This window comes from Pagrus pagrus (assembly GCF_965226575.1).
Source record: "Pagrus pagrus genome assembly, chromosome: 12".
Classification (NCBI taxonomy): Eukaryota; Metazoa; Chordata; class Actinopteri; order Spariformes; family Sparidae; genus Pagrus; species Pagrus pagrus.
The window spans coordinates 21,227,370-21,249,705 of record NC_140196.1 but is presented as its reverse complement, the minus strand read 5'-3'; the positions used below and the strand labels follow the sequence as shown (position 1 = coordinate 21,249,705).

General features: G+C 41.6%; 2 protein-coding genes across 2 annotated transcripts; one reads left to right on the top strand and one right to left on the bottom strand.

Annotated features, from left to right (window-relative positions):
- On the bottom strand, nucleotides 1–11,245 carry rgs11 (regulator of G protein signaling 11). Its single transcript, XM_084369174.1, has 18 exons — nucleotides 11,157–11,245; nucleotides 10,271–10,453; nucleotides 9,893–9,989; nucleotides 9,626–9,676; nucleotides 8,679–8,785; nucleotides 7,841–7,892; nucleotides 7,498–7,556; nucleotides 7,228–7,304; nucleotides 7,062–7,143; nucleotides 5,425–5,493; nucleotides 4,893–4,916; nucleotides 4,727–4,788; nucleotides 4,364–4,477; nucleotides 4,069–4,184; nucleotides 2,694–2,781; nucleotides 2,471–2,609; nucleotides 807–889; nucleotides 1–722 (listed from the first exon to the last, which is right to left on the bottom strand). The coding sequence occupies exons 2-18, from the start codon at nucleotides 10,331–10,333 to the stop codon at nucleotides 590–592; spliced, it is 1,416 nt and encodes a 471-aa protein (XP_084225300.1). The 5' UTR covers nucleotides 10,334–10,453; nucleotides 11,157–11,245; the 3' UTR covers nucleotides 1–589.
- A 73-nt stretch (nucleotides 11,246–11,318) lies between these two features.
- Nucleotides 11,319–16,950, top strand: ints15 (integrator complex subunit 15). Its single transcript, XM_084369175.1, has 8 exons — nucleotides 11,319–11,418; nucleotides 11,995–12,195; nucleotides 12,292–12,513; nucleotides 12,963–13,128; nucleotides 13,246–13,523; nucleotides 13,637–13,874; nucleotides 15,038–15,077; nucleotides 16,503–16,950. Exons 2-8 carry the CDS (start codon nucleotides 12,001–12,003, stop codon nucleotides 16,753–16,755), a joined length of 1,392 nt encoding a protein of 463 aa, XP_084225301.1. The 5' UTR covers nucleotides 11,319–11,418; nucleotides 11,995–12,000; the 3' UTR covers nucleotides 16,756–16,950.
- The last annotated feature ends 5,386 nt before the right edge of the window (nucleotides 16,951–22,336 follow it).

Below are 22,336 nucleotides of genomic sequence, written 5' to 3'. Positions count from 1 at the left end.
GGGATGAAAACATGCTCGAGCAAAATGAACAGCAACAACCGTCACAATGTGAAGCGGCCGCGTGGAATGAACAAAATAAGCAAATTGTACGATAATCACAGACATGCTGAGGCAAATGTTTGGACTAAGTACATATTTTACATCTCTATTGCTCTATAAACCTGCCTAAACCTGGGTATGAGATATTCTATATACAATCTCTAAGGGGAGAAAGGTTGACTTGGTGTCAGGAATCAGTATCAAGAACAACAGGACAGACTTTTGGACTTAGACGGGATGCAGAAGCAGGATGACTACACAGCAATAAATGCTGTAACAGTAGCACTAAAAGCTCTTTTTTTTCTCTGCTGTTCACTGCTTGTGCTTTGGGAATAAGAAGTGATGCTCCTGAGGTAAGCTCTGAGAGGACGCGCTAATGTTGAAATCCTAGCTGTGGTAATGTACAGCGGTGAGAGAGAAGCTCTGGCTTTCACGCAGACAGTTTGACTTGAAAGAAAAAAGCATAGGAGAGCTCCTTGGGTGGTTACTATGGTGATCAACAGAGACAATGAAGGTGATTGAGCACTGACATTGTTTTTTGGCCCGGGCATCAGGTATTGGAGCCGCCTGCAGAGTTGGTACCTGCTTGCCCGGCCCCCTTGGCCTGTCCGTCTTCCGCCTGGGTGGCAGCCTGAGCAGGTGAGGGGCTGGAGTGCCGCTGGCGTCTCATGAAGGGGAACACGCTGAGAGGAAGGAAGGACAAGTGTAATGTTAGAAAACAAATACAGTAACGGAGATTAAAAGTGGTGATGAATGTGAGTTTTTACCTTTTCTTTGTCTCCTGGGGAACAATAGCTTTGGCCAGCATGTTCTTGTATAGGTCAGACTTGAGATATCTTGGGTAAGAGTCCTACACACACAAATACAATGGCATCACACAACATTACCACCAAAGTAAACCCCAATAACTGTGGGTTAACATTAAAGTACCTATGAAGTCAAAATAGCTTTTTTCACATATATCTTGCTCCCTATCTCACCTACACACCAGTATCAGGCCCAACAGTGGCAAAAAAAGCTGTTTTGATGGTATTTTAGAGTTCCTGGAAAATCATTAAAAATGTTGATGACTCATCCTGCACTCAGGGGCCTTATATTCATTTTTCATCCAATAAACGCTTTCTTTATTTTATGACGCTGCCATGGATGTATAAAAAGAAGAACGCTCCAGACGAGCGTGTTGCTTGGGACTGGATCTCACCAATTACTGTACAAAAACACTTTATTCAGTCATTTTTCAGGTCATGTTTCATGGAGAAAATATTTTTCTGGTTTTCCCTCAGGCTGCTGGACAGATAGCTTTACTTGTTGCTCAAGTAGCTGCTAACAAACTGATAACCAGCAGCTTCTCAATGAACAGCTCCAGACTGGGACTGTAAGCGGCCTCCGAGAATGATGATGGAGGCCCGTTGGAGTACCAAGGTGATTTATGGAGTTTCCTGGTAGACAGATACCAGTAGCTTTGTTGCTAAAGTAAGCACTAACTGCTGCTAAATGTAGTTTGCTGCCATCAGCTCCATAAACGGTCCTTGCTGACTCAGCCCCTTTTTGCCAGAAAACCACCTTGGTACTGCATTCCCTTCCCTTCCCTTCCCTTCAAACTAGCCTCCATCTTTTCGGAGGCGGAGTTTTAACGTCCTGGTCCGACCGTATTCACTGAGAGCTGCCAGTGCATGGAGAGAGAGAGCGTCAGAGACTCAGCGGTTAGGGGATGGGGTGGGGCATTCTGTGCTATTAGCTACTGCCTGTTTTTACAGGAAACACGCAACTATGCCAAAGCAACTAGCATTCTATGAGCCGTTTCATGGGGAAAAGTTGCCATTTTGATGTGTCTGCTTTAGTTTTTGGTTAACATATGAATAAATTCTCCCTAAAACTGATAGACATGGGGCAATGACCAAATAAAAGGTGCTCGGTTTGCACTGTATATGAGGAATCTTGGGAATCATAAGATTAGAAAAGCACATTATATGTGGCGTCCCTCTAGGGTCAATACTAAGCCCACTGCTGTTCACAAAATTGCAAAACACAATTCAAGTTAACATAATTACGCTGATGACACACAGTTATACCTGAAAGCTAAACTCTCTTTGATCACTTAACAAATGCATCATAGACACAAACAACTGGACCACAACTTCCTGCTGAAAGAAAAAATATCTTGTTATTGGTGCAAAAAACATCTTTGGAAAGTACCGCACAGGTTCGCTTTCGTGTTTCCTTGAGTCTGACTTTTCTCTTCCAGAGCCACATCACCAACATCACAAAAACATCCTTATATCATCTTAAAATCTCATCTCATACTGATGAAGACATGCTTTCATTTCTTGACAGTTGGATTTTTGAACTTCTCTCCCACTGATTGGCCTAAAAAAAACATTAGAAATAATAGAAATAATTAGCTATAATGCAAAGTATAATGGGTTCAGACCTTCTTCATGAGAAAGTAGATGTGCATTTGTGCATCGTCCATGACAAATCGATGCGGGTGTCTGATCCCATCGAGGGTTTTATCCATTGTCTTACTGTCGATGTTGACCCAACGAGCTGCTCCAGGAGCCAGGAAATTTCTGAGTCACACACAGAAGAGTGGATGTCATCTGACAGTAGATATAAGTATGTATTTTTGCATGTTTTTGTGCTTGTACACTCACTTGTAGATATCCTCCACTTTCTCTATGATCCTGGAACTTTCTCCGTGTCTAACATCCTCACAGGCCTGCCAGAAACACAGGTTCTCCGCTGGCAGAGAGATGGACAGTGAGGTGAACGAAACAACAATGATGCAGGAAAAAGTGACACATAATTTGGCCTCTGTGGATAACCTTGGCCTCTGGCAGTATTTCATTTATCTGCATAGAGCAACAAACGAATCCCGTCTTATGCCTTTAACCTTCCTCTACTGTATATCTCACTCTTAAATTTTTCCTGGACTTACCTCTCTCCTGTTTACTCTTCATCCTGATCTACTCTTTCCATCCTCACAAATAACACTGTCATGAAATTAATCTTCTTTTCCACTACCTCAATCCTTCCATCTCTCACCGCTGGGATTGGAAAATGTCATGTGGGAAGATAATTATAATATATTAATGTGAATAACAATTAAAATTTATTTTCCTCCATTTATTATTGCAATAAGCCTCTCCATATGAGACCTTAGGCCTCCTCTTAGACAAAGCTTGGAAAAAGGTGCCCCTTCCCTTTAGTTTGGTGTATCTGATATTGCCTTGTTGGTGTTGTTTCTAGAACATTATAATCAATGTTGTTCCAGGATCATCACTGCCACTGACCAATCACGCTGTGATAATTCATAGCTGTGCGACGGGTGCTAGTGGTGTTCCTGGAACATGAAAATTAATTTCACTCGTGGACCATTATTTGGCAAGCCGTCATGGCTGAGTGAGTTAAATATAAGACTCTTATTCAGGAGACCGGGTTTCTCATTTATCCCGTTTGGAGCATTTCATTGTACTGTTCACGTCACTTTGACTCTAGTTCACTTTTTATTTTCCGTGTCTTAAAATGTCTAAAAAATACTTGGTCAGATTTAGAAAAACATGGTCTGGATTAAAATAATCACAACGTTAAACACATGTTTGAAAGGATAACTTCTCTCATGAGCATATTTTTCCAGTCTTTTTCCCCCCAAGGTGCTAATTTATGACATCACAAAAACATGTCTAGTCAGTTTCAATGATGGTCCAGGATTAACACTGATTATGATGTTCCAGGAACACAAACAATGGCGATATCAGAACACTTGCTTAATTTCCCTTAAATCCCAGATACCTTTGTGATCACGATTACATTATTTCATTCGATAGATACTCCACAATTGGACCTAGATAGCCTTATACTGCTGTTTGACATAACTTCAGACTGAAAAAAGGTCTGTCCTAATGCATTCATTATATTTCTGACTCTGGGGAAGTGCTAAATCAAACACAGGCTCGGCTATTCTACGTGATCTCCTTTTGGAGTGCATACACAGGCGTATGCAAGTGCATTCCTGTCACTCTTCCTTACCACTAAACTCTTTCTCCAGGTAGGTCATGAACTCTCGCCTCCCCATGGAGTCTTCGAGGAGCTCCATGAAGCTGAAGCTCCAACGTTCCACTCGGAGACGTGTCGGTGTCGGCACCCTGCTCACAGAAACACACCAATGACACACATCCAGCCACATTCAGATGGCAAACTACTGTCACTTGACATCACTGACATGTCAATAGATGCTTCAGAAGCAAAACCAGCTAAACCACATTACAATATGGTGGTCTGTAGGTTGGACCTGTACGGTGTGTGTATATGTATATTCTCTCACACTTCTGCATTCATTGTCCAGTGTGCAGTGTCATCAGAGATCCAGGGGTTACTGGGGAGGCAGCCTTGCATGATGGGATCGTGGTTCAGGTACTGCTCGCTGTATTTCACAAAACTGCACATCCACACATCCACAAATGCAGCGGCATGCACACACACAGGAAGACACACACGGTATTATTGTATTAGTGCTGCAGATCATGAGAGTTAATGGCCAGTAATTCCAACTTCCCTCAGGAAGAATCCATTAGTGGCTCTTACAGTGGACACACTAAGCCTTATATATGAGACGTAGAGTTCGGGTCAGGCAACATCAAGTCCATTAGTCCTTGTGTATGTGTGTGTGTGTGTGTGTGTGCCCTACCCTTCTAGACAGATGGATGACTTTACACGGTTTCTTCCAAGGGCCCTTCTACTGGTTTCAATCTGTAAACAAAGGCACAAAGAACACGTAAACACACCCAAAGTGAGGTATAATATACACTCAATGTACTTAAAGTGAGAGTTTACAAGTCATATATGATGTTTACCTCATTTTTGTAGTAGTCACTGTTCTAAATCTGTGAAGAGAAACACATCGTCATCACTTAAATTCACAGTGACTGGGTTATTATACATTTATATATTCAATTCAATAGCAGGCAGCTTCCCTGTGTCTATGAGTTCACCCACAATCAGTGTCTATGAGTAATGAATTATGACAAATGAAGAATGTTGATTATTTACTGGTCATAACAATATGTAATTAATTATCATCACAGATGGATGTTTCTCTTGACTGCTGCTAATTAGCCATAATTTCCATGTGGCACAGAGGAAATGGGGAACATGTCATGTCAGCACCTCACATTTTTACCCTCTGTTTATATTTATAAAAACATTGTAACACAATGTAATTGTCCATAGTATAGCACAGCTCGCTTAGAGACTTACTTTGAAACATTCCCATCAGCAAGAAAGAGAGAAAGCAATCAAACAAGGAGAGAAGAACGTGTTATCACATTTTTCAGAGGGGAGTAAACAGTAAAACAGGAAGTAAATAAATGTGATAATGCCACTGACCAGTGTAACTCGTGCACTGAAGTTATTTGGTCTGTCTAGACCCACGTCCAACACATTATGCACCCCAGGCTGAAAAAAATACACATACACACTCTAATGACCATGTACAGTAAAGCATGTTTGTGTGTGTGTGTGTGTGTGTGTGTGTGTGTGTGTGTCTCTGATGACGATATGTGCGAGTGAGCACTTATCCTTCCTTGAGCTTTCCACTCCACTAGCTCTGACTTTTACTCTCCAGTTTCTCTTTCTTTTTCTCCATGCCCTCGTCCCTAATTCATAAGAGGCAAGACAAGATGGAGTCTCTCCTTCAAACCCTTGTCCTCTGCCTTCCCCGCCCCTCTCCCCCACAGCACATGTACACTTCCCATCATCCCTCTCCTCCTTCCCTTCCCCCCACCCCCACTTTATCTTCCTCTTGTTCCTTCTCTCTGTCTGTCTCTGTCTAAGAATCAGATGGATGCAGTGGTGTGCAGGCAACATAAAGAAAGTAGAATGTAATTTTTTTTCTCTCTCTCCGTTTCTCTTCCTCTCTCTCTCACTCACTGTCCCTCTCTCTCTCTCTCTCTTGCCCCTGTTGTCAGCTGAGGCTTTTACCAGATGGGTTGAATATTTTATGTTGGCTGCAGAAGGGACTGTGAGTGAACATTAGTGGGACCTCTGACTGTTTTTAATATTCTATATTCTTTATTTTTATAGTTGTGTAGTATGGTTAAACAAAGTATAGAACAGACATCTATTGCATGTCTGTCCATCCTGGGAGATTCCCCCTCTTACTAAGGGTCTAAAGACAGAGGATGCCGTTCACTGTACAAATTGTAAAGCCCACTGAGGCAATGTGATTGTGATTTTTTAATGCATAAATACATTTGATTTGATTTGATTTTAGAATAGCATAGCTTAGATCTACATAGTATTGTATAATATAGTGTGGAGCAATATGGTATAGTATCATAAAATAGTATATTTTAATCTACCACAGTAGAGAACGTGTAGCGAACACTGTGTAGAGTGATGTAGTATAGTAAAGCATGGCATACTATGGTATAGCATAGCATAGTATAGTATAGCATTTGAAGTATAATATAACATAGCATAGTATAGTATTGTATAGTATTGTATAGTATGGCATAACATAGTGTAGTATAGCATAGCATAGGATAGTATACTATCGCATAGCGTATTAAAATATAGCATAGCATAGCATAGTATAATGTACTATGCTATAATTTCTTAGTATATAGAATACTGTAGCATAGTATAGCATAGTATATCATAGCATAGTATAGCATAGCATAGCATAGCATAGTATAGTATATTCTTATACATCACAGTACAGAACAGTATAGTGTAGAGTTATATAGTATATTATAGCATATTGTAGTGAAGCATAAAGTACTGTATAGTTAGATAAGTGTTGTGTAGTCTAGCATAGTATACTTTGGTCAAGTATAGCACAGCATAGTAGAAAGTAATGTTTAGTACTGTAATACTGTTGTGCAGTATAGTATATAATAGTATAGTGTAGAGTATAGTATAGTATAGCATAGTATTGCATAGAGTAGTGTAGTGTAGTGTCGTGTAGTATAATACACAGCCTAATGCATTACAGTGGAGTACAGTAATAACAGTGAACGTACCGGGGGTCTGTTGATGAGCCAGTAAGCCTGCTCCTGACACTCTAAGACAATGCGGTCAGCCTTCCTCCTCTGTTTGGATGCTCTAAACATAAATCACACTGTAAGTTTGTGTGTTTGTGTGCGTCTTTGTGTGTAATGGTGCATGTGAGTGTATGTGTGTGTGTACCTGAGTTGCTCTCTGGCTTGCATGACCACAAAGTCCCAGGTGTGGTTGATTCTCTTGTGCAACACACTGTACCTCTCCTAAAGAGGAAGAGAAAAAAATAACGAGCTGAATAAGAAAAAAAAAAAAGAAATCACAGAGAGGAAAGAGGAGTGGAATGTTTGAAAGGTACTGATACTGCAGACCTTTCACCCTGGAGTCACTACTGCATAATTCATGACATGCACTCACTTTTCTGCCTTACTTACACACACAGACACACACTTCCCTCACCTTTTCATATTCCATGAGTTCTCCTTGTTTTCTTATGTTCTTTTTAGCCAAATAGATTGCTGTTGGGAAAACAAAAAGAGTAAAGATAGAAATGAAAATAAGAGATTTGTGCCATGATCTATTTATTTTGTTTTGCCCAAAGCTCATCTAAATGCTAATGGGGTTCCTTGTAAGAGGAAATGGAAGCATTTTTGGTAGTTTGTCACACTTTATAGTGTGTTACTGAGTGGAAAACGGTTGTTTTTCCTTACACTTAAATATAAAATATATAAAGTAGATTTACTCATTTTCCTTCACCTCACTGAGCTCCCCTCTTACCCCTTCAGTTTGTGTTTGGCATTACCATAGTCCAGCTCTGAGGCAGGCCACCGGGTGCTTGTCCAGAAGTAAGGAGTCTGAGAAAAAACAAGTGACACTTTTATGACATTTGTGATGGAGGTTAATAGTGCGGGGGGTGATGATAAAGTGGCAGCGGAGAGAGGCAGATGGATGGGGGATTAGGAAGTGGGCTAATGGACTGAGAGGGAGAAAGGGAGATAGACAGTGGTGGAGAGAAGGTGGTGGTTTAGTAAAAAGTGCTAAAGGATGGCAATATAAGGAGAATGAGAGGGGATGTCATCCCCCTTGTTGGCAAAATGACCAAAATGCTACCTCTCTGTCCCCCTTGTGGCAGACCAGGTGAAGAATATGTTGGTCTAGTTGGTCTGACTGAGGTTTGTGCAAGTTAGATTTTGGGATAAGGACAGCAAAGCATCCATGATTTCCTCTATTTTTGCACGATTTCTTCTTGATTTTTCACCTCTGCCTCTTCGCAAGTTCCATTTGCATGTTTTTATCAGATATATTCATGAAAGTGGCAATATTATCAAGAGTGCTGTCCTGAATCTGAGCCCTTTTTGAACAACGAATACAGACTACCTCCACCTGGCAGTATGGAGAGGTATTTGCCCTCACACAGGCACAGAACGTACAAGCTACTTAGCCATCAACTGGATCCTTTCTGGTGTGTTCAAGTGCAGCTTTTTGGCCGACACAGGTGACGTGAGGCGACACAAAACTCGGACTTCGTCACCACTAGTTCTTTGATGTTGGTTTAGAGTGTCTGGGCTCTCAGGGTCTCATTCGGCTATCCCTTCTATTAAAAAAGGGGAAACATACTGAATGGGGGATGATCGACTTACCTGGAAGCGGTAGGGTGACTCATCAGGCCGTAGCACAAGAGATCTTGGCTCCTTGAGGGGGTATATATACCCGTATTTCACCAGCATGCCACCAACGTGCAGCGCCTCTGTTAAAAACACCACAGAAGAAACTACTCATGAAGACTGTTTCAGCTTCTTTAGGGGATTGTCAGGGCTGTAAACTTTGAGAAGGTCATCTAGGACTTCATTCAACCTTACACACATTATATTACCATACATGTTTTCGATGTATATTCATAATCATTTGTGGTGAATGATAAGCTACCCTAAGTGAGAGCAAATTGTATTAATTGGCCAAAGGATATAAAATGAGTATGAATTGCGGTGGACCTAATTCTTCATACATTTTTTATCAAACGCCTGCACCCTGTCTGCAACCTCTCTCAAATCAAGGCTCAGTTCCAGTGATGAAATGCATCATCAATCTTCAGTCTCTTCTCATTTGTTAAAGAGCCCTACTTTTATGACTGACAGCTACCAAAAAAAGCTGTGCGATGCATTTTAATCAGCCTTTACCACCCTCTCTCTCTCTCTCTCTCTGTCTCTCTCTCCCTCCCTTGCTGACTGACTCCACTCTCTCTTACTTCAGCCTGCTCTTAGACTTCTACTTTTTTTTTTCCAACCTCTAATTTAGTTCAGGTACGGTAAAATCTCCTGAGGTGAGATCCTCCACAGGGAGGCTAATCAAACCCAGATGATCGGGTGAGTTAATCACACTCGGATCCTCTGGGGCTCACCCCGTTCCTGTTTACTGGAAACAGCCACCCCGACAATACACACATATCACTAGCACGTCAGCTTGAGAGAAAACACCATATCCTGGCAACGCGCTAGCAACGACACACAACAAGCCAGTCACCCTGAAACAGAGAATCACAGCAAATATTCTCGTCATCACACCGAAAATGTACTTATCAGCCACTTACCCTCCTCACAGATATTGTATTTCTGGATCAACCACTCGATGATGTCGCGGCCTGAAGAAAAAATAAAGAGACGGAGAGGAAGGAGTCAAGAAAGGAGGACAAACTTCCTCCCTCTGCTCTGCAAAGCACACAGTATTCTCCAAAAATCACTGCTGCATTATGCATGACCACTGGGACAAACATAAGCTGCAGTGTGCCTGTTCGCACATGCACATACACACCGATGCTGATGCACACTGACATAAGGAGTCACACGGACATACACACCTGTCATGGCGTGTGGGATGACAGTGATGAGGAGCCTCTGGTTTCTCATCTTCATGCCCATGTCAGGGTCCTGCATGGCCACGATCACTTTCTCCATCTGACACACACACACGCACACACACACACACACACACACAGAGTGACACACCGAGCATGCAGACACCCATACACAATAAACAATAAAACAACAAAAACAAATGCATGAATCGGAAATGGAGAAATAAAATGCAGATATTAAATGTTGCACCCCTTCATAACTTGTTCCCATCCTGCCTCCCGCTCACATCGCATGTTCTCAGATTCACACAGGCTTATAACTACAGTGAAACATATCAGATTATGAAATAAACCAACACAGACAGAATTATACTGTCTTACCTTTCGAAAGCATGTCATTTGCTCCCGGTGCCAGCCTCCTTTAGCCAGGGTGTTGATGGTCATCTTGCGGGATGCTTGGGATCACTCGACGGGACAGCAAAGTGCAACACCGAAGTGGTGCCGGGAGCGCGCGGCAGAGAGAGAGTGCACCATCAGGCGGTCCGCTGCCCGGCGGGCACGCCCCTGTGTAGATAAGAAGGGATTACAGTGTGCCACAGTCATTTTCAATATGATATTATAGTTTCTGAAAACAACAACTCCTGTACGTGCTGCATGTTTACATCAGATGCATTTAGAGGCACAATTGTGTGAATTAGTCGACTGTATACGAAATATGACAAGGTTGACTGTTAAATGAGGCATTTTTGTGTCATGATACAAAATGTAAATACAGGTTTGTATCACAATGACACTTAAAAGTCAAGTGCGTAGGCTAACGGTCAGCCAGCAGGGCTAGTCACATACAAGACTACACACCAGCTGCTTCACCGCAAACTCTTAGCTAGTTTTGTGTAAACTTCACAAAAACAAATCCAGGTGTAAATATATAAGCCCGATAAACAGGAATGTAAATGAAAGTAAACTAAGGGACAATAACAAAAGTCCTAATTTCGACGGTAAAATAGGCTAATTTACAATATATTCTCCAAATGGAATAAGTAATATTAACCCTTTTAATAAACAAATAAACGTTTTTTTCCTTTCATGTAATTCTAAGATATGAAAAAGGTCCGTTTTAAATGAGCTAATAGGCTAAATTGTAAATATCTAAATTTTCTAACAGAAATTAAGAGGCCACATTGTTTTTCCTTCAATGTAATTCTGTATGAAGATATTTTTGTTAAATATTTGAAAAATACGGCTTTGTTGGGTAAAGTTGACTTACAGCAACTTGAGTTCCACCGCTTTTTTGTTTGTTTAAGTTTTTTGCCGCTAGCATAAATGTATGCTAGCAAACAATGAAAGGAGTCTTTGTTGACATAATCAAACAGCACATGCACCGACTTCGCTACGACAATGGCAGTAGTTGTATCCCACGCAGGCTTCCGTAGAAGCAGGAAGTGGATCCGTCGTCGTTTAGAGACCATTCACTACTCTCATCATCGGCTAATTTGTATCAAGAGTATATCAAGAGCTGTATTTCACAGGTAAGAGCTTCACTAGATGTATATTTTCTCTTAGAAAGGCTGCTCCGATGATGACTAAGGCACGTGAGATTCGTCGCAGTATAGTAAATAGTCTTCTAGCTAACCTTGCTAACATTAGCTGTAGCAGGATGGAGGAGACCGACTGACTGTGGAGCTGCTCCACTTGAAAAGTGTGGAGTAACAGCTGTGACCTACAGTTTGAAACAGTTATATAAAAAAGTAGCGGTAAACTGTACGTTGTTGTTACTATTGTTGTATCAGAGTTCATTCTACAGCTGTATTTCTTCTTTGTTATAGGGACAAGCGAACATATGCTGAGATTCAGTGCATTGTTGTGACATATTTAGGTGCACTTAGTTTATTGAAGTTTTTCTCTGCAGCATATCATACATCTCCGACAAATTACTTCAAGACTATGTCTACAACATCATGTCCATGTTGCATTTATTGAATTTTGAAAACAAAAGTTAACTAATTTACAGTTAAATCACCTATTTTGTAACATGTCACTCTTGAACACTCAACACCTTTTGCTTGTAATCCATAAGTTTGCTGTATGGGTATTGATCTTTATAGGTGGTGATGGGTGACATCCGTCAGTCGTTGCTGCCTCGCGATGTGCTGAGTGCAGCCAAGGAGCTGCTGTACCACCTGGACATCTACATCTGTAACCTGGTGCAGTCGGGGAGGCAGCCTCCTCAGGTCGACTCCAAAACCCTGGAGCTGGTGGAGGAGTTCATTCTGCATGCACCCAAAGACAGAAACACCCCAGCCAGGGTAAACAGCATGACCCTGAAATGCTTTTAAACCAATATACAGAATATAAGCACATGAATGTGGACAGCCGATAAATTGTCTTTCTTTCTCCTTCAGAGGATGAGTGCCCTCCAGGAGCTCCAGCTGTTGGAGATCATGTGCAGCTGTTTCCAGGAACAGAGCCGCGATACTGTACGTCAGCTGATGTTCTCGGCCCTCTTCAGTCTCCAAGGCAACCAGGCAGACGAAAGTCGCATGGCACTGTTGGGCAAGCTCGTCTCTATGGCTATTGCTGTGGGCAGGGTCCCTATCTTGGAATGCGCAGCTACCTGGTTACAGGTGAGGATTCAAACAGATGTGCATCCAGATGTGTGTTTTTATGTTCCTGTTCAGGCTGACTTTAATACCCTATGTACACCTGGCGTCAAAATGCAATGTTTATCCAGACATGGTGTCCAGATAACTATGGATACCTGTTAATGCAAGGTGTATGGTGATCTAAACTGCCTGACACATCTGGAGGTTGTTCGGTTCACAATGTGTTCGGATCTTTGGTCGGTGTAAATGCAATCTGTAAAAACACGCTGGCAGTCATCCACAGCATAACAGTGATACCGATATGTTTATAGCTAAAATGAAATAAAGTTTGTTGTTGAAATTTAGAGAGTGTAAGATTAATTGAGAACTTCTGTGTGATGTATTTCAACTCCTTAGTGCTTCTCTCCATGTGTGGATTTGTGTTTGTGTATTACTGAACATCTGCCTCTGGGTGTGTTTGTGTCCTGCAGAGAACACACCGTGTGTACTGTGTGCGCCTGGCTCAGGTGCTGGTAGACGACTACTGTAGTATGGTGCCAGGCTCGGTGCCCACCCTGCAGAACATCCACAGCGCCAGTCCACGCTTCTGCTGCCAGTTCATCACTGCTGTCACCACGCTCTATGACCTCACCTCAGGTAGGTGGTGGGATTACACAAAGATCCAAAAACATCTATAAAGTGTGAATTGAAACATTTAATTTGGGCAAAAAATCCTCATAGACAAGTTGAAAATCTTTGTCCATGTCTTTTTAGAGGAGCTCACGCCTCCTTCAGAACTCCTTCAGATGATTGTGTCGTGGATCCAAGATGACCCTCGTCTAGTTCTAATCACCTTCCTGAACACGCCCCTCTCTGGCAGCCAGCCAATCAGCTCACTCGATGTCACACCTTTAGGAGGTTTGGTACGCTGGTGTGTCAAAGCGCCGCTGGCCTACAGGAGAGACAAAAAGCTGCCGATGATCAATGGCACTTCTGAGAGCGAGACAGAGGTTGGGCCTCTGTTCTCTGCTCTCCATCTGAGTGTCCTACAGGTGTGTGCTATGTTTGCTTACATCATACATTTACATTCAGGATACAAAACACATCCGAGACGAAGATAACAAAGCTATTTTCCCCTGTTGTTGTCAATCTTCTTCCACATCAGGTCTTCATGCTTTTACCAAACATATTAAATGAGAAGGGGCTGTTTGGTCGCCTGGCACTCCTCCAGATGGAGTCCCTGGCAACACTGACCTCTGACCTCTCCAGGCTGTTGGACCAGGCCGACAAGCACACACACACGTCATCTGCCGACACACAGGCTCTGTCCCAGCTGACCCTGGACCGGCTTGCACAGGCCTTGCAGGTGGCCATGGCCAATGGAGCCCTGCTCTGCGCGAGAGGTAAGAGTGAAAAAGTGAAAGGCTGGAAAGATAAGAGCGATGCAGAAGTAGAGGCTAGAAAAGTGGATGGAGGAGAGGAATTGGATTTACATTTTAGGTAAAATTCCTGCTTTGTCATGGATTTACGCAAGTCCTCAGTAGCTTTGCTAATCTTTGTACAAGGGGGACTTGAGGTTGAGTTTAGTTTAAAAAAATAAAAATAAATAGGCATTCAAAACAGAACCAATATGCTTGAAGATATACATTTTACTTCCTGTTAGTATTTTCTTGAATGAAAGCTAAAGCTTTTCCAATTTTAAAAGGGAGAAATCAGTTTTTCACATAAGCTTCAACATTTCCACGTTTTGTTTTAGACCTGCAAAGAACAGCAACTTGTGAAACGTTACAGATTTGAGGTGCACTATGCAGTTCTGGGGAAGAAATTTTAAGGCACACTCACTCTAGGCAATCTGTACCGTGCCCAAGTATGTTTGACCCCCAAAGTCCAGTTTGTTTGACTAGTGTGAGCGCTCCGTACTCTGCTCAAGCACAGGACATTTTCTTAGCCCTGGCATGATTGGAAGAGTTATCAAGGTTATCATGCACGGGTACGCAACGTGGACGCATATGTACAAGAGGTAACCGTGCTCAAGGCCCAGTTGGGGCCGGAGCAATGTCAATGGAGGCCAGCGGGGGAGACTGGGGAGGAAGGACAATCATGCTTCAGCATGGTACGGAGTGAGTGCGCCCTTATTTGGAAGAGAAAAATGATCTTCATTGAGTGAATCTAAAAAAACTAAATTAACAAACTCTCTTTGTTTTCATGACTGAACTAAACAAACTGACCTTAAAGGACAACACCGTTTTCATACTTTGTTTATTTGTGGCAGACCCCGCCACCTTTCTAGCTTCAAACAGTGTTCTGGGGACCTCATTTTCCTCCGAGAACAGCTTGTTTATTCAGATATGGAAAAAAAAAAAAATTTTTGAGTTTGTATTATTACCTCACTAATGTTGTAAATATTAAAATTCTGAGTTTGAATTTCTTCTTCAAAACTACATAGTGCCCCTTTAATTGATGACTAAATAACTGATTACTTTGTTTGATTGCTTGTCACATGGATTGTCTCATGATGCTGTGGTGTGATGTTTGGTGCTTATTTAATGCCGCTTCATCTCTACAGAGGACCTGAGAGCCATCTGTTCCCGCCTCCCACACAACAAGTAAGAACTGTTTATTTTCCTTTACCTTGTCACAATTTCCAAAGCCTACATGGTTTCAGCTGGAACTATTTCATTCATTCAACCGTTATTCAAATCTTGAAGAACCACTGAGGCCGTGCCCTGGTTTTCAATCATGTGAGAGTCCACTTAAAACTGAATAAGCACAACAGGAGAACACGGTTAAAAATAGTTGCATTCAGGAGCAGAGTAGTTTGATCATGGTTTTAAACTGACCTGCAGGTAAATTGTGAGAAAAATTGAAGCAATAGTTAACCCAAAAACCAAGATTCAGTCATTGCTACTACTACAGCTGCTACTCACCCCCATGCCCATGGAAAGTTAGGTGAAGATTCACAGTACACAAAACATTTCTGGAGCTTTACAGCACAAGAGATTATCCCGCATTTAGCCTAAAACTTTCACACCCTGTCTGTCTGTGTGTGCAGCACAAGAAGAAAAAACACTAAAATGCGGTTTTCCCAAATGCAGGACTTTTTTTTTTGTAAACTCACCAGATAGTTTACAGATAAAAATAAAACCATTTTAGTTTAACACTGCAACTTTCATTCAAATACAGATTGAATTCCTGTAATTTAAGTTGGGGAAATGAAAGGTTGAGACATATCTGATGACATACGAGGCTCTTTGTCCTTTAAACATAGTGCTGTACTCACCCTGTTGTATACTGAATGTGCTGACAAGACATGCGCCTTTTCTACCAACACGAAACTGGTTCTGTTTCACTTCACTCAACTAATTTTGAACTGTTCCGAGCATTGTGACTAAAAATAAATTGGTTTGGAGCCCAAATAGTTGGTGCTGAGCGGGAACCAAAAAAAACAGCAGGTCATCCATTATCTGAAGCAAGATGCCCTCCGTTGATGACGCAGGTTTTGAGCAGGACCATTCTTATCAATGATGCGTCATCCTTGATAAGAATGGTCCTGTTCAAAACTGTTGGAAACACCTGCTGGTTTGTTAGATAGCAGCAAGTTTGCAAGATTCTTGAATGGAGCCAGTTCAAGAACCAGAGCCAATGAGGTGGTCGATTTTAAAACCTCCACATTGCTGTAGTGAGCACACTGGCAAAGGTTGTCGCACAGTCAGGTTGATCCCACAAAGGCCTACTTTTGTTTACGTTTAGTTAATGTAAAGTATATATCACTATAAAAACACACATTCTGAATTATTTTACTTGCATAAAGAGGCGTGTTTAAGAACAGTAATCCAGTATTGAAGCTCAAAAAAATCATAATCAGACTACAACTGTGCAGATGCTCACTGATAAAAGAATCTCTAGTTGAACCTAAGTGTAGTTTTGTTGGGGCCTTTGTATTTTGGATGTGTCTCAGATTGTTGTTGAGACGTGCACAACATTTGCTTAAACATTTCTCTTTCCTCCTCTTCATCTCTTTCCATCTCCAGTTTGCTCCAGCTGGTGTTGTCAGGCCCGGTGATGTACTACAACAACATCCACACGCCTCCGCTGGCCTTCAGCCCGCACGCGGCTCACTCGCCCATCGCCTCGCACCCCCCACACCCAGCACACCCAGCACACCCTGCACACCCTGCACATGCCCCACACACACCTCTGGCCGCCCACCCATCCTCTCACCCTCAGTACCCCGCTCAGCCTTTCATGACGGGGATGCCGTTCCCCTTCAGACCCAGCCACTAAAGGAAACTCATTCGCAGATGTGAAGCTGTGTGTGTGCGTGTGTGTGTGTGTGTGGATGTTGGTCAATGAGGTTTGTTGTCTGCGTGTTGGAGTGTGTGAGTGATGTATTATGTATTATGGTGTTAATAAGCAGATTTTTCTGTGCAGCAGACTGTGAGGCTAACATGTCTGTCCAATAAATATTTTTTTATCTCACTCCGGGTGTTGTTCTCTGTACTGACCACATGTGGTCACTGTCATCCTACTCCCAGCTGCACACACAGCCTTCAAATGTCACAGGTACAAATTTCAGGGCTTTATTTGGAAACTGGCATGGATAGAGAACTCTGCCACAGGCTTAAGTATGCTTAATGCAAATTATTATGTGCTCTGCTCTATTTTTACACTATGAACAAGAGATAAAGATCTGTTTAATGTGGAAAAATTATGCTTGCGTGGGTAGAAACAGAATATTCATTAGTGCTCTTAACCAAACTGCTTGTTACAATCAGCACCATGAATGACAGTTAAAGTTAGAAAATAAAGTGGAACAGGGAGATACAGAAAAAGGCCTAGCATGATTTGAGCCATGTGCGTGCAGGTACACCCACTGCCACGAGGCTACATGACTCATACTGAAAACAAAAGCATTAAATAAATATCTAAAGGTAGACTGTTTGCCTCTGTACAAACCAACGTGTGTTGTTATATAACCAAAGATGTCAGAGCCAAGCCCTGTGTGCATAAGCTTGGCCCCTGTTATTGGAAAGATAGCATATCGTTCGTCAGCAGCACACCAGAAGATGCTTGACCCTCCCTGGGACCCTGTCTGTCTTCATCCAGGATGAGAATTGCATCATCCATAGTAGTCGTCAGAGCGTCATTCATGGCCGCCTTTTACTTTATATTTATCTATTTAAGTACACTGCACAAAGGTTTAAAACAAGTAGGCACTGGAGATTTAGAAAGGCTATTTGGGAATCCACAGGTTTTTTTTTAACCTTTAACTACTTCCTCATAATCTTTTATGCATCTCTGCGCGTGCTGAGAAGGAAATAAAGATTCTGAGAGATGCCTTTGTTGGCTTTCACATGCTATTGTTCTCATTAAAGATCATCACTTCCTTCTTGTTTTACTAGAAGTGTCTCAGGATGGTGCAGCTGTAAATGCTTAAAGTAGAACTGTGCCAAGATCATCTCAGATCAACATCTACATGCCGTACCATCTTTGGATTCCAGCTGTCACTTCACTTTGTTTCAGCTACTGTTTAAGGCTGATTGTTCACACACTGTAGATTGTACTGTCCATGGTGTCCCCCCCTGCAGAGCTCATGGGTGGGACAGCGATAAAGATATCTGTTCCGGGACAGAGATGTGCTACTGTTAGGTTGACGGAGGGTGACAGGAGATAATATTCGAATGAAGAAGGCAGGATCGAAGAGCGAGTGTGTTCATACTGAAGAGTGTGTGAGGTTTGGTCCTAGAAATCATACAGGAGCTGCCAGTGGTGGAATGTAACTAAGTACATTCACTCAGTTACAGATTACAACATTTAAGGTACCTACACTCTACCTGAGTGTTTCCATTTTATCATCTCAGAGGCAAATATCATACCTTTAACTGAATGTTAAAGCTGAAGCTAATTAATCCATTTGAAAACCTTGTTGGATTAGCTGGAAAATGAATTGTCACAAAGCTGAATACAGGCCTGTGTTTCTGAAAGGAAGTTGCCTTTATGATTCTCAGAGATACGTGGTTTTTCTCAGGACAGCCACGCTACAAACATCTGATGATCTTATAGAATATGATCAAACTGCTGTAGATCAAACTAGCCAACAGTATACAAAGCAGTTAAATGAGCTCAACATTAAAGGTGCTATATGTAAGTTTACTCTCTGTCTCCACCTGTTATTTGCACTCTTGACACACAATCTAGCTTGTGCACCCACTTCCGATAGAATGCCTGCTAAGTGAAGTGTAGTAATCTGAAGTGAAGGTTTCGGCTTTAAAAGGTTGTAGATAACATCTTTCAAATCAATTTGGGATCTCAGGGCTTCCTGCAACACTGTTTTGCTGCAGAGCTTCAGACAGTTTCGTGTTTGTGGACATTGAAACTTCACCCGACTTCTCATCCACATGGGGGTGAGAAGATAATGACTGATTTTTAATGTGACAGTAATATCAATCCAAAAGCATCAAATATAATAGTAACACACTGACAGGGACCATTTTACTGCACAATTAGTACTTTTTTCTACTTTAAGTACTTGCATTCTTCTATTCAAGTGAGCTTTTTTAATGCAAGACTTTTATTAGCTTTTCACAGTGTGGTTCTTTCACCTCAAAATGATCTTTGACTTTCAACCTAATATATCTGGAAACTGTATGAACAGACGTGGCTCTGACAGCGTGAACACAGTTCACAGTACCTCCTTTTGTCTTCTGCACCTTGTAAATGATTTTGCCAGAGCACCATGACACCATATGTGCAGACAACAACCGGTTTTGTCTGCACAGTTACATGGAGTTCTAAGTGGGGTTCAGTAGAAAACTTGGATTGGGTTGGTCCACGTCGCCCTTGCAGGTGTGTGTTGTGGTTGTCTGTCTGGATTAGCAGCTGCAGAAACATGGTTTCCTGTGGCAACCCCCCCTCCACCCCCACCCCCCCAAAATAACAACCTCTGAAGGCCAAACACCAAACCAGAGTCACAAGAACTCTTCAAGCCAACCATAAACCAGATGGGTGAAGTTGGATTTTGAGTCACTCTGAATTGAGCCCATGAATATCTGCTCTGCTCTGGCATTTATCAGATGAATGTCACAGTGAGGTTTTAAGCTTCAAGTTCAAAGCCCTGAAACAGATTAATGCTTGAAATAACATGAAGCAGAAATAGAGACGAGTGCAAAACGGATTTTCACTCACTCCTTCCCCTCTTTATTGTGATTTTGCATAGCTACAGCACAGGTGTCCAGTGGTTCATCTTTACACTTCCTCATCATCAACACAAGAGCAGGAAACAGTCTAAAAGTACCTGCAGTTTCAGAATCAACTGAGCACATGATGATCCAAAAGTATAATTCAATTTTGCAAATGAGAAGACACGAAAAAGACAAAGAATAAAAACACATTTATTTCACCTGACTGCTTTGATTCATGTAAATATGCGAATATGTACAGTATACAGCATGAGGTATCATTAACAGGCTTGTTTTGTCAGATCCTACAATGTAAGACTCTAAAAGATTATAGGTCCAGCTGTGGTCGACGTAGAGACTGGCCTCATTTACTTTTCTCAAAGAAAGGATCACCACTGCTGAGTTTACATCCTGGAAAGCCTGATCTCATAATTGACTTCACCTAAACAAAAAGATCTCTGAGTGTTAGCTGTTTTCTGAGAGGACATAAAACAGTTTTTAAATGGGATTTAGCAGCATTATGGGAAACGGAAGATGTTTTTCTCTCATACGGTCCTGACCGCCCTGCGTCTTTTGGTGTAATCAGTCATGGTTCATGACGTGTGTTTATGTGTTTTGCAAAGGAACAACTCTGCCTCTTACAGAGACTTAAAAAGGCCCATTCCTCTGGCTTGGTTCTTACATGGTCCAGGACGGGAAGGCTCTGCAGCAGGTGAGTGAAATCGCCCAGAACATCACTGGTACCCATCTACTGAGCATCAGTGATATCGGTGAGTTGAGGTGCCTACACAGACCCTAAAGGATTTTAAAAGACAACACCCACCCCAGCCACACTCTGTTCACCTTGCTGCCATCTGGCAAAAGATATGGAATTATCCACTGTCACACCACCAGACTGCTACTCCTCAGGCTGTGAGACTCCTCAATTCATCCTCCGCACTCCACATATATGACTTATTATTTAGTCATCCATTTATATAATCTTAATTAGTTAGTAGCATAAAGGAAAAACTAATATTTCATTGCACAACCTTGTATTGTATAATAACCAGTAGTGGATGTTTGAGGGGCAGGGGAAAAAATAAATAAAAAGGGCACCCGTTGTATGTTGTGGGGCGACAGTGTGTAGAAAGAGAGGACACTAGATCATGTTTTAATTTGCAAGTCCACCAGTGATAATGACTAATGAATAAATCTTGTATCTTGAACAAGAAGTAGGCACATGCTAACATGCTAATACTAAAAAGGCTAAAATGCTAATGTTCAGCAGGTAATATTTAAAACGTCACACATTTGCTAATTAGCACTAAACACAATTCACAGGGGCGGCTAGTGGGAATGTAAACATGTAATGTAAATAACAATAAACCAAAGTCTTGGGCTAACCGAAAATTAATCTGATGATGGTGTTAGAGGAAAAATCTTGGCTTTTCTCAAGTCTGTACAACTTACCCTATATAGACTTTGCTGTAAAGATATTTCACTCTAAAATGAAAATGTAAATCTCAAAGTGGCGCTAGCTTGAGGATCATAAAATGTATTAGGATACATCACATGTTGTGCTAATCACTAGTAGATAACAAGCTTTTTTACCGATACTGGTTCCCTAAGAGTGGCCAAATCCATTCTGCTATTATACAACTCAGGAGGAAGTGAAGATGTTAATAGTTAACAATATAATCTCTTATCTAACGTCTCTTTGTCAGAGTGAGATAAGTCTAATTAGTCGGTTAACTGTTAACATTCTGGCTTCCTCCTGAGCTGTATAATGGCAGAATGGATTTAGCCTCTCTTGTGTCATTACTTCAGAGAGCCAGTATCACTCATCTAGCCACCACTTAAATATTTCATTTGATTTGTGCTTCTGCTTTGGACTACACTTAATGTTTCATTGCTTATATATATATATATATATATATATATATATATTGTGAATTATACACATTATGAAAATGACTCACTAAAGAGGAAGAGAAGGGAGCTAAACTGTTGCATGAGGTGTTTCTAAATCATTTGGTCTTGCAGCCTCCTGAGTCTGTGTGTGCATATCGAAGGCGACATACTGTGTTTCTTAGTACATTCTTAAAAAAGGCCACAAATTTCCAGTTAAAGTTCATGACCACCTTCACCTTGCATTTCTATTATCTTTTTAAGAAAACATTTCCTCTTCTGTTTTTGCACAGTTGGAGTATTGTTACAGTGTCCTGAGTGGCAGCTACAGATATTGTGGAAATCTGTTGGCTTGCTGTGCTGCTCACCTCTCACACATTTACCCCAGTTAACAATTCAGCCAAACAACAGGTTGGGGCATTATTACATGTTGCTCAACAGCAGCATGATCTCGTTGGTGTCAAGTAATGATCACACAGAAAATAAGAGACAGTGAAATCTGCAGACAGTCTCTATGGTGACTTTACATTCTTGGCCTGCGACCACATGAAACTACAACAACGACTCGCTGTGAAAAATGCTGTTGAACTTTAAGAGCTCTAAATCGATGCCGCCGTTTCTAAGAGAGGACAGAAATGAATTCCCATCACGTCCACTGTTTTGTTTAGCAGGAGATATACAGTAGCTTTATAAGTGAATCTTGGGAAACAAACCTGCATGTTCTTGGACTTTAATGTGGTTTTCGTTGAATATAGAAAATATAGGTCTTCTGAGTCACATCGGCCCCCACCTGAAAT